Source organism: Curcuma longa, unplaced genomic scaffold (assembly GCF_044706935.1).
Source record: "Curcuma longa cultivar G26 ecotype Majalengka, Jawa Barat unplaced genomic scaffold, ITB_CL_G26_1.1 utg3290_np1212_1714210_RagTag, whole genome shotgun sequence".
Lineage (NCBI taxonomy): Eukaryota > Viridiplantae > Streptophyta > Magnoliopsida > Zingiberales > Zingiberaceae > Curcuma > Curcuma longa.
The window spans coordinates 821,183-833,415 of NW_027435602.1; the positions used below are offsets into that span (position 1 = coordinate 821,183).

A 12,233-nucleotide genomic window follows, 5' to 3' on the forward strand; every position below is an offset into this window, starting at 1 on the left:
AAAAAAATTCTTCCAAAACCACATTCAGCAACAAGTCATTCTTCAATTATTTTCTAACAAAGAAATAGAATTAACAAGAGGAACAGAGAAACTAGGCATGAGGGTTTATGTAATTAACCTTCTTCCAGTCAACAAAATCAATAAGCTCATCATCCATTGTATCTTTAGCAGCAAAACATAATATTTTTTCCCTTTCCATCTGAGTTGGCCGTTGAAGTTGTAGCACCCTATCCATACGTCCAGGCCTTCGCAAAGCCTCGTCAATTTTATTAAGTTTGGTAGTTGTGGCTATTAGAACAACTCCATCTTGCTTTTCAAAGCTGCAAATTGTATTACATATTAAGGAAGATTGTTGGAAATTTAATTGTTAATAATATCGAAATAAAAAGGTTATGATCAACAATTATGTGAACTTGAAAAAATCCTCCTCCATGAATGCTCCACCTAACCAGTCTTCCAACATGGCCTAGTGTTTAGCAAGTTTTCTAACTTCATGTTTACATGCTAATGACAATAATCTGACACTAACAAATGAAAATAATGAAATTCATGTTGTATCTTGGATTAAATCAATTAGAAAGATGTATCTAGCTAGTGATTATATTTATTAGGAACATGTATCTAGATATTAGATTGATTAGTAAGGGAAGGTTTCTCTTATTTATCCTTTATATGGCTATGTCTATTTAAAGACTTAGTGCATTGAATAGAATATGCTTCTGTTAAAATAAATGATTTGATGTGTTCTAGTGCAGTTGATGTTTGAATCACCTTGTAACAAAAGTCAATGTGTGCAGTATCCAATGAATAAGCTGCAATCCTAGTTTCCTTTTCTAACCCTTGTCTCAAGTATAGGTGGTTCTTTTTCCCTTTAATTTCTCATGTATTTCCTCATTCCATCATCAAGATTCTTTATTTGGTAGTGTCTATCCTCTTGACTCACTAAATATGCTCTTGGCGACTATTTTAAATTTGACGTCATCTTATCCCATATTATATTCAAGGCGTCATGTATTTCTCCTAATACTTATGCTCCTACTCTCTCCTCAAAGATACTTTATTTCCTATCCTTTAACTTCCATCATTTAATCCTAGGAGTCATTCACATTTTCCTTCTACCAATATTATGTTTGATGCGCGTATCTAACATTACTAACTTATGTTGGGTGATTAAATTTTCTCCAAAGATGACCTCACAATCTTTATAAATTTTTCTATCCATCCACCTAACCATAAAAAAGTCAATTTACGACTTATTGTTCCCACTTTTAAAAGTAACTAGGTGTTCTTCTCTCTTCTTGAAAAACATATTAGTTATTATAAGTTTATATGCTATCGTAAAATCCGATATAGTTTTTCTTTCTTCATTTTTTCTAAAACTATAGCCTCCATGCACCTTATCATGTTTTTCATTGTTTACTCCTATATATCCATTTAGATTCCCTATTAAAATCATCTCATTTGTCAAAATTTTTTATACTATCTCATCTAGATCTTCCCAAAACCTACGTTTAGCGTCTTCATCTAATCATACTTGAGATGCATATATGCTAATTATATTTTATTACCACTATCTTAAGAGTTATAATCCTATCTCCCTTCCTAACTACTTCAACTACTTCATCCTTTAACAAATTGTCTACAACAATACCTACTCCGTTTCTCATTTTACTATTTCCTATGTACCATAATTTAAAACCAAAGTTCTTTATCATCTTTGCCTTCTCCCCTACTCATTTTGTATCTTATAAACATAAAATATTAATTATTTTTCTAATCATCGTATCTACTACCACAAACACAAGTTATAAAAACATAATTAAAAAATACAATTCATCTTGACATATGTTATAGAATGCTAAGGGGTGTCAATGTCAATATAATATAAAATACATTGACATGATTAACACAATAACACAACATAGATTACATATGCCAAGTAGTATTGAATTTTGGTGGTTTATCAAAATGATACGTTTTGACTGTGTCATACAATTTCAAACTATGATTATAAGAATAAGAAGAGATTTTAAATAGATAGAAGTAGCAAATTGATGCACCTAGAGCATAATGGATCTCAACTTATCCTCTATTTTGTGTCTTTTGTAGGTCTACTATTTTCAATGTAATGATTTGACTATTTTGGTCTAAAAATCTTGTCATATTTTATATCTCAAAAATAATGCACTCACATAAAGAAGCTACAAACATATTGTTTCATAATAAAAATTATTACAAATAAATCTTTGACTTGTAGAATACATTTAGAAAGCGAAATATGTATACTGATGTAAATTATATACAAAAATTAGGGAAATTTCATGAGAAATATAAAATCCATTTATAAAGGCAAATTCTATAATTTTGCAAAATCACAGCTTTCATTTAGATTAAACGTATTTCTTGTCTTTGCATTTTGGGTACAAGAATATTTTAGATTAATGAATTATATGATAGAGGCAAATTTTTAGTTAGGAATATTGGAGTCACATGCTTATAATTTCTATATTATTTATATTTACTTATTCCTAAGTTTCTTGGCCTAGGAGTTCATATAAGGAAACTCGTATGAAACTTTTGTGATGATGCAAGATGTTCAAAATTTCAGTGCACCCAACATGTGATTGCCTAGGCCCTCAATCTCCTGCTTTCACTTCTTTCTTAAAGCTAGGACCACCTTACTTTCGATCCTACTGTTAAATACTTGAGTTTCATGTAAGACGTAAGGTTGCTGCTATAAAAATATTCTGCATCAGTTACAGTCAAGAAAAACTTCTTAGGGGTGATAAGGGCATGTTATTTCAAGATTACTTCATAGCAAAGTAGGTAGTTAAGAAAAAAGCAGTAGGTTACCATTCAAGTTGTGATCATCAACATGGATCTTATGCTAATAGAATAACAGACAACAGTTGATAAATCCAAACTGTAAGGATAAAACAATTTAACTAAAGACCAAATAAGGTAAGAAATCTTTAAAAAATCATTCATCAAAGAAAACCATGGTTGCCATTTCACCCAATTCAAATATGTTGAGTGCCCTTATCAATATTAGGAAAAGGACAATTTACTAACTCTAGCAACACGGAATTTGTTAAGTCATGTGAACGATAGACAAGGTGAAGAAAATAGGCTTCTACAAAAAATGTACAGAACACAAAGGATGACTGTTACCCATCCAACTCAACTAAAAGTTGGTTAATAAATGCCTCGTGGTCTTGCTTTTGCGTGTGAATAAATTTGCCTCTAACACCAGCAAATTGGTCAAAGTCCTCCACAAAAATAATCACCGGTGCCTATAGAACAGAAGTCAATCAGTGTCCCAGATGAAAAGCTAAGCAAGTTTTAGAACACAAAAAAGTTAATTACAACCTTAAGAAACTAAAAAACAATACATCGTAAGCTTAAATTGCTATGCCAAAGGTCAGTATTGAGAAGCAGTGAGGCTAAGATAATTCAGAAAAACCACACACAATTGAATCCATGATTGCATAAGAGCTTCTCATGAGCATATAACAAAGACATTTAATAATGTACAAAGCACGAGTATAATAAGATTATAAAATCTGAAACCAGATTAAAACCTTTTCAAAACCAACCAGCATATCAGCAAAATACTTGACCACTCACCCATTCATAGGAATAAACAACCTTTGGCTCAAGACAATGAACAAAATTGCATGCTAATTATGCGTTAGCACAACCCAAAAAACAGCTAAGGAGGTTTTTTATGAAAAGATGACAAATTATCAATGTTATTTTATTAGTTCACACATATATGTACTGAAGTATATGGAACAGAGATAGACAATAACCAGATCCCTTGCAGTCTGGAACAACTCCCTAATATTTGATGCACTTTGACCAACCCAAAGTCCAGCTTCCAGATCACGGGATTTAAGCTCCACAACAGGAACCCTTGCTTCTGCAGCTATAGCTAAAGCAAGTGAAGTCTTCCCTGTACCTCTTTCACCAACAATAAGAACTCCCTGAAGCAAAATTAAGCATCTCAACGTCATCCACTGAGAAGTTGAAACATGTAGTTGGATATGCAGACACAATACAATGGAAAAGCACATTTTATGCAGTTAAGCAAGACCAGAACAGAAAAAAAATTCTAATAAAAGTTCACAAGGGCGATATACATTAGTAATAGTAGTGAACAATTTTGTGTAGTCAAGCCAAATTAGTGCAAGACAGATTCTGTATTATTAAGTTGGATGTCTTTAAATTCAGATTAATTATTTTTATCAGTCAAATAGCTTGGATCAAAATATAACCAAGTACTTGAATATTACATGATTAATATGATCATAAAAGAAACAAGGGTAATTTTCAAATGCCTCCAACCAAAAGTTTAAAACCTCGAGTCATGTTAGAGTTTTGGCCTTTGATTTGAATGGAAGAGATTAGATACTTATGATGTCGGTGACAAATTGGAAGTGGAAGGAAGAAAGAAATGAAGGGAAAAAAAAAAGAGATGACACGTATATACCTAAAGTTCAAACTTTATGTCTCACCTCAATGGTACAATCAAGTCGTGCTAGAGTTTTACTCTTTGATAGTAATGATATGGTTTCAATACCATGTCGACATGGTGTCAGTGACGAATTGGAAGTGGAAGGAAATGAAGAAGAAAGAGAAGAGATGACAACTATATTCCTACATTTTTAAACTTTGTGACCCATTTAAATTGGTACAATTTCTATATTATGTTGTACAACACAAACTATAAATTTTCAAATTATCTTGGTGTGTATTATAGCATTGTCAAGGGTGTCAAGTGTCAATATGACATTGACAAGACATGATATAGGAGAAATTGCTTATGTCGAATAGTTTTAGGCTTTCAGCAATTTATGTTAATGATGTTTCAACTGTGTTGCTCAACACGGTATGAGATTTCAAATTTTGGTATAATTTTGATATCATATTATATGGAGAAAAGCTACAAAATTTAAAATTATCTTGCTATGTATCGTAGTATGCTAAGGGGTGTCAAGTGTCAACATGATAAAATACACATGATAAAATACTCATCCACATGATTGACGCAACAACATAAGAGAGATTTCATGTGTTGAATAGTTTTGGTTATTTATTAGAACTATATACATCTCATTCGTGCCGCCCAACATGAAATGAGATTTCAAACCATGTTCTAACCTTTAATTAATGTTAAAACATCCTAAAGGTTTCCATTTGGTTATCGAAATGCCACCTATGTGAGATCAAAATAATTATTTTACCCTTCTAAAGTACCACAAATGACACATTTGTTAATGGAGAAGGGGCATTTTAACAACAAAATGCAAAACTTGGGGATTTTGATATTAATCAAATGTTGGGACATTTTGAAAAGTAACCAGGCAACTAACTTGTTTGATGAATTGAAGAGCTATCTTATTGATCAAATGACTGAATACAGGAAAACAGTTTCTAATCTAAAAGAAAAAATAAGAGAACAAGTATATAAGAGCCACAATAGGAGCACAAAATGATAACTCTTCCAAATTAACCTAAGATTCTGCATAATGAACCAATCAAAAAATCATATTAAAAAACTTTTGATGACCTCGATAAAAATATTTAATGATACAAATTGCAAAGTTGAAGATAAAGCAGAAACAACTGTTGACTGTAAAAATGGGGGAGTTGAGGCTCTATTACTTCGTGCGATACTTCTCATTTGTGCTTATTCAGAATCTATTGGAATGAGGTATAGCATGCAGAAGCAATCAAATGTTTCCATATAACATGAAGCAAAGTAGTTTAAAGATAAAATATTTGAATAGTGAATTACCCTTGGAGCACGAGCTCCCTTTTCCTGGAAAGCACGGGGATTGCGCAAGCATGTTACAATGTCATTGATTTCCTCTCTCATAGATTCCACACTAGAAAAATCCTGTAATGGTATCGGCGGATTCTTCACCCTCTGCAAAACAAGTCAACAAGAAAATGTGATGCGAGAAATAGCTTGAATTGCTACAAAACAGTGCAGTGGCCTACAGCAAGCTGAGAGTTTTGCTTTAGCATATACCTTCATCTGCTCAAATGCAGAGGTTATTGGATCAACACCATCTTTCTTCCTTTTTATGTTTCTGGTTCGAGCATAATTATAGTAAAATTTCTGTCCATGCAGTAAAATATGACATCAAAACTCAAGAATCACAATATAGTAGTACTATCCATGAGAATCATGTTGAATACAGGAAACAACAAGTTATAAAATACATCACTAAACACAAGGCCTTAGCTGGAGTCTCTTCAAGACAAATACTCCAAATAGTAATAAAGCATGAAGTTCCTGTTATTCATGCATTTTAATTTCTCTTTTGAAATTCTACTTTAGCATGTATATTTTGAAATCCTACCAATAACAACATATGACTATTCTTTAACCGAATTTGGAAAAATAAGTTTAGATATTTTAAAGGAAAGAATGGGCACCAATGGATGTCTATTAAGGTGAAATGATCCAAGAACATATCACACACTGATGGATGAGTTATCCTTAGGATGCTATTCTCTCTTCCTTTGTATGCTAAATTAAACTCTCTGATGGCTAAAACTAAAAAAAACTTGAAAAATCTTACTACAAGTAGTATTAGAAACAGTATAATGGGCATCTAAAGATAAAGAGCTACAAACATTGATTTTAGCATCCTAATTCCATAAGAAAATGATAAGAATGGATGCACTTAGAACAGAATTATGAAACATAAGAACCAGAAGGCCGGAGAAGCAACGTGAACGATCTGGAAAGTACAGAATTACAAAGGAGAAGAAAGAAATGCCAAAAAATATACCACTCTGCGAAGTTTCTTCAAGTTAGGGTCTCTACGTAATGGCCCATATCCAAGAAACCTCGGTATTTTCCTCTTCAAAAAGAAAAATACATTAAACAAAAGATATCCAAATATGGCACTTCTGATCAAAAACCTAAAGTACCACCAAATATTATTCACTGCTCTAGCTCTGTGATTTATCTCTGCTTCCGACTGCCACTTAAGGTACCATGTATCGCCAACAGCTTGATAACTTTCTTCCGGCCAAGCCATGCCTAAACTCATTCTCACCTGGAAGAAGAATGCAAATATGTAGTTCATTGCATCCCCATGCATTGATAAACCTAAATGATTATTGTGGTCAATAGATTAAATATTTTTGAAAATAATCATACAAGTGTTACCTGTCTTGGAATGATAAACTCAATAAGAGGAAAGCCCACGATGATCATAAGATCATCAATTATATTTCTTGTACTTGTGTAAGCTCGTTCTCTTATATAGCCTAAAATGGGAGACTTCCATAAACCAACTAGACACTGGGAGGAAAGCCTTATTAATAGAAGAAACTGCTGTCGGATATCCAACTCTGAGAATGGGATCCACATCAACTGAACAGCAGTTGGAATTCCAGAAGCCAGCATTTTCACATAAAGACAATCAAAACCTCCAGACTCTTCAAAAAGTAAATCAAACTCCTGCACTAAGTCACTGATAGTACTTCAGAAAAAAAAAAACAACATAACCATACAGAATACTTTTGTTACTTATGCAAGACACAGTTACCTGAATAAAAAGGCAAAAAACACACAAATTACAAGAATGCATGACTAACCTTGAGGTCAACAAAATAGACTCTATCTTCAGCTTTCAGCGTAAGGTACATGACACTGCAATCATGTCGAATTTGCACTCTTTCGATCAAATTCTTAGAAATAGCAAAAGGAACGGCCACAGGATCCATTTCCCACCTATTCCTTTCCTCATTATACCATGTTTTTGACATCAATCTCTCACGGTCTACGATGATACGACCCTAAAAACAAGTTAGTAATATAAATCAGATAACAACACTATCAAGTAAAAGTGCAAACATTCCATATATAAATAAATGGTACGTAGGATCATGTCATCAAAGTAAAGCAGCCAGCAAACACACTTATTGAGAAAAGGGAGAAAAAGAATAATTAAAAGAGTTCTAATTAGTGAGCACAATGATGATAATGAAGTTGTTTGAGTGAAAAATGAACAAATGCACTTAAATGTTAAAATAAGTACTACAGATATAGAAGCGATGTTCCTGCTCTATTATATTCCTCATCAATTTTATAGGAGATTTGTTCTTGTCTTGAGTGGATCTCTAGGATTCTTCTGATGCATCTTGTCATTGTTTGACCACCCACCCATCCCCACTTCCACCACCCACCCTATGGCTGGGGCACAGATTGGTATAAAGATTTCCACTAGGACCTTTTCTGCTTCATGGGTTCCAGATGCTGCTAAACTGTCCACAAACTTTGTTATTTTCTCGTCTCAAACATCTTATTTGAAACAAACACATTGTGGCAAGGTTTGAAATTTCAAGCCGTGCCAGAGTTTTAGTCTTTGATCGAAATGATATGGTTTCAATACCATATAATAACAATCAACTTTTTATAATTAATTAATACTTAATAATTAATTAGATTGCTAAGACATTTGTGTTTTTATATTTGTTGATTAATTTAATTACCTCATTCTTCAAATTAAATATGTTTGCAACCAATTAATGTTTAATTTTAACTTTAGTCATTTGTAAATTATATATTTCTTTTATTTCATAGTAATTTATACTTATAATTTATTTAAAAAATTTAGGCAAAACACTGGAATGAGCAACGAGAACATGACACCTTCGTCCTCTACAAATTGGGGCATATTTTACATTCAAATTTTGTACCATTCATATTTTGTAACATTTGAGGGATATAATAGTTTGTTTCTTACTTCTTGCTCTTTCAAAAAATCAAATTACCTTCTAGAGGGCAAGATAACCAAAGTGGATCTTGTCTATGGGAGAGCCAACCCATCAATCATCAATATCCCCCATAATTAAAAAGTGATCAACCCTAATACTGGAGGCCTTTCACTAGAGTATTTTACAAGGTACACTAAAATTCTCAAGCCCACCCCAAATGATCATTACATGGAGTCTCAAAAAACTAATTGATCACATTGAATACAAATGATATGTTTAATCTTGTAGCAACAAGATAGTTTAATTTTCCTACAAGTCAAGTCTTCTATAACTCCCTAAATCAGTAAATTGCTCCTTGTGTTAGTTTAGTTTAACACTTGGATACATAAGGGTTATCAACTAGCTTAGCTCCTGAGGTACTAGCTTCCACAAGCATATTAAGAATACTCAGATGGGAGGTATAAATGTGCCTCCTTAGAGGACTATGTCTATGCTAAGAAAATATCTCAATTCGCTTTCATTGTTCTCAATGTAATAGTTGGAAAAATAAGTGGTGGATAGAACAGTTTCAAAAAAAAAAAAAGGAATTCACATAGTTCCTTTTATTAAACATAGGAATTGCATAGGATACCCATATGTCCAATCTCATATCAAATAAACCTTATACTTCTATTATCACCTTGACAATTTTTTGGCGCTACATCACAGTCAATAATCTTAACCAAAATTCAGGAGTGGGACAAAGGGAAAAAGATGTATGTTTGAAGACATGATATTTTAGTCATTGAGCTCATTTCTCTCCATTCCTTCCAAGTAATTAGGAGTCAAAAAATTTCATCCATCCTTTCCTCATCCCAAATAATCATCTATTTTGATCATTTCTTTCCTCCCCATCCCTATGTTCATTCCAGTCTCCCTCACCACAAATTTTTGGGCCTTCCAAGTAATAATAGCCTTTGAAATTTACCAAGAGGAAGAGAGATGAAAAGTTAGACAATAGAGGAAAGAAGCAAGAAGAAAGGGGAACTGAATAGCGCACAAGAGAGAAGGTGAGGGGTGAGTTGGATGGTGGGCGAACATGACAAAAATTTTGGTAGATAGGCAAGTAGTAACAAGAGAGAGGGCAATGGCAGTGGAAGAGCGAAATTAACCTTGAGATGTTGTGGGAGGATGGACAACCTTTAACTCATACCAAGTTAAAAGGAAAAGTGCAATGTGATATAATGCTAACTTACTAATAGCCAAATTAGCAATTAGGTTTATTTATTTTAACAAGCAATATGTTGAATATTAACTTGCATAATAATAAAGATGACATGGATATTTATTCAAATATATATTAAAAGGCAACCCAATGCACGAAATTCCCACCAACGCGGAGTCCCAAAGAAGAGTAGGACCATAATAGGCCTATTGTATCCAACCTTACCCTGCATTACAAGAGATTGTTTCCACGACTTGAACTCGTAACCACAAAGTCACACGGCAGCAACTTTACCATTACATCAAAGCTCTCCTTTTTATTCAAATATATATGATATATAAAAATTTATTCTTTGTAAATATCAAATACAATCTAATCCATCATGATGATTATAATGCATAAAATGGTGTTACAAAAAAAAATGTACCTTTCTTTTATCCATATATTGCCGACCATGATCAATATTTTGTAATAAATCTTTTTTCAAATTTTCTTTGGCTTGCTCACGCCACTTCTTCCATCCGTGGAATAATTGAAGACTGATAGCCTTAGGAACAACAAATTCTCTCTGACCGAACATCCATTTCAATTCTACTTCTGGAAAACCCTTTAAAACCTCATCCTCGGAAGTCCTAACAAGGAAACATTTTTCATCACCAAACTTCTTTAGCTTTCGTCTTAATTGAGATTCCATATTCTCTTGCATCTGTCTAGATTCTCTTAGAGCTCGTCTTATATTAGAAACAAAACCTACGGTGTCAGTTTCTGAATAAATTTCAGGATCTTCATCTTCCAAAACTTTTGGCAATAACATTTGCTCCCAGTAGTCATTTTGGGCAGTTTCTAGATCTCTTCTGATGTCATTTCTCGAAAGCCTATGTGTCATGTTGGAATAACTGTAATGAAACATGATTATAAAATCAGGAAAAACTTCTACAACTAATTGCAAGGTGCATATTTTCCTAGGGACAGGCATCAAAGATATAATAGCTTGCGGTGAGCTTCATCCATGCATCAAGCTAACATGACATAAAAGATAAGGTCCAACTTTGATTATTACTTTTCAGAACTTACATTAATTAACAAAAAAATAATGAACGACTAATATGACACTACTTAGCAGTCCAAAAGCAGTCATCCAACTTTTATTCTTAATTTCCCACACTTAAATTAATAACAGAAATTAGTTAATAACAAATCTGACACTGACAACACTTAATAGTATAGGATCACTTCTGGGAATTATTACTCCCTCAAGTGACTGAAGTAAACCTGCCACGTACAAGCTATTAAAGTGAGCGTACTAAACAATCACATAAGCAAAAAAATAGGATTAGGTGTTAATGAACTGCAAGCATATCAAAAATTAAATAGTCAGGATTAAATTAACAGAAATTAGTTAATAACAAATCTGACACTGACACCACATAATCAAAAAAGTTAAGTTCGAACGTTGCTAAGGAGCACCCAATCAAGGAATGTGTTTGGTTCTAGTTGGTCGTCGAAGCTAGGGCATTTAGTCCAATTTAGTGAGTAGTATCTATGTTTGGTCTAGGTTATGGTATGGTTTTAGGTGGAGTTTGAGTTTCCAGAAAGTGGTCTTCATCGAGAATAGAAAGGTGATCTCAGTTAAAATGATGCCTAGGTGGTCTTGGAGCTACATGTAATGTTTGGTCTACCATGGACTAGTGTCCTTTCTAGCTTGTTGACTACACTAGCAAAATAAACTTTAAAATGATTTAGGTCTTCTACTCTAAATCGAAGGTCTTAAGCTTGTCTTCCACAAATTCACACCTAATATCTACCTCTGTGGAGGTTTTCATCATAACAATGTGGAGGCTAGATAAGTAATGAGTAAGATATGCAGTAATTTAAGAAAACAAATAGGAAACTAAATAAAAAATGATGAAGTGGATAGAAATAGAATAATGAAGAAATAATGTTGCAATACCCAAGTAATAAGAGATGATCAAACAAGCTTCACCTACTACATTAACTAATAATTTTCAAAGAAGGAACAATATTATTAGGTTGATGCAAGCCTTCATGCTGTGGAATTTGCACCTCCAATCTATGTACCGTCAGAAAGAACGAAATCAACAAAAAAAAAACAGCAATAGTTGATTGATGTAAGTCTCCTTGCTATAGAACTTGTGTTATGAAGTTTGTAGGCAAGCAGGATCTCCTCTACTTGCAAACCGAGTTGGTTGTATTCAGAGAAGTATAAGTGGCCATGGAGAAAAAAAAAATGATAATAGCCATGATTGGGAGACGAGCAATAGTGGTG

General features: G+C 33.1%; 1 protein-coding gene across 1 annotated transcript in view; it reads right to left on the minus strand.

Moving 5' to 3' along the window:
• The window catches only part of LOC141820412 (putative inactive ATP-dependent zinc metalloprotease FTSHI 5, chloroplastic), a 37,402-nt gene that overhangs the window by 20,504 nt on the left and 4,665 nt on the right, over positions 1 to 12,233 (minus strand). Inside the window, exons 2-10 of the mRNA XM_074707720.1 lie at positions 10,374 to 10,842; positions 7,621 to 7,821; positions 7,190 to 7,483; positions 6,807 to 7,076; positions 6,038 to 6,127; positions 5,801 to 5,932; positions 3,813 to 3,986; positions 3,172 to 3,293; positions 119 to 320 (exon numbers count right to left, since the gene is read on the minus strand). Coding sequence (XP_074563821.1) covers positions 119 to 320; positions 3,172 to 3,293; positions 3,813 to 3,986; positions 5,801 to 5,932; positions 6,038 to 6,127; positions 6,807 to 7,076; positions 7,190 to 7,483; positions 7,621 to 7,821; positions 10,374 to 10,842 — 1,954 coding nt within the window. The remainder of the gene's footprint in view (positions 1 to 118; positions 321 to 3,171; positions 3,294 to 3,812; positions 3,987 to 5,800; positions 5,933 to 6,037; positions 6,128 to 6,806; positions 7,077 to 7,189; positions 7,484 to 7,620; positions 7,822 to 10,373; positions 10,843 to 12,233) is intronic.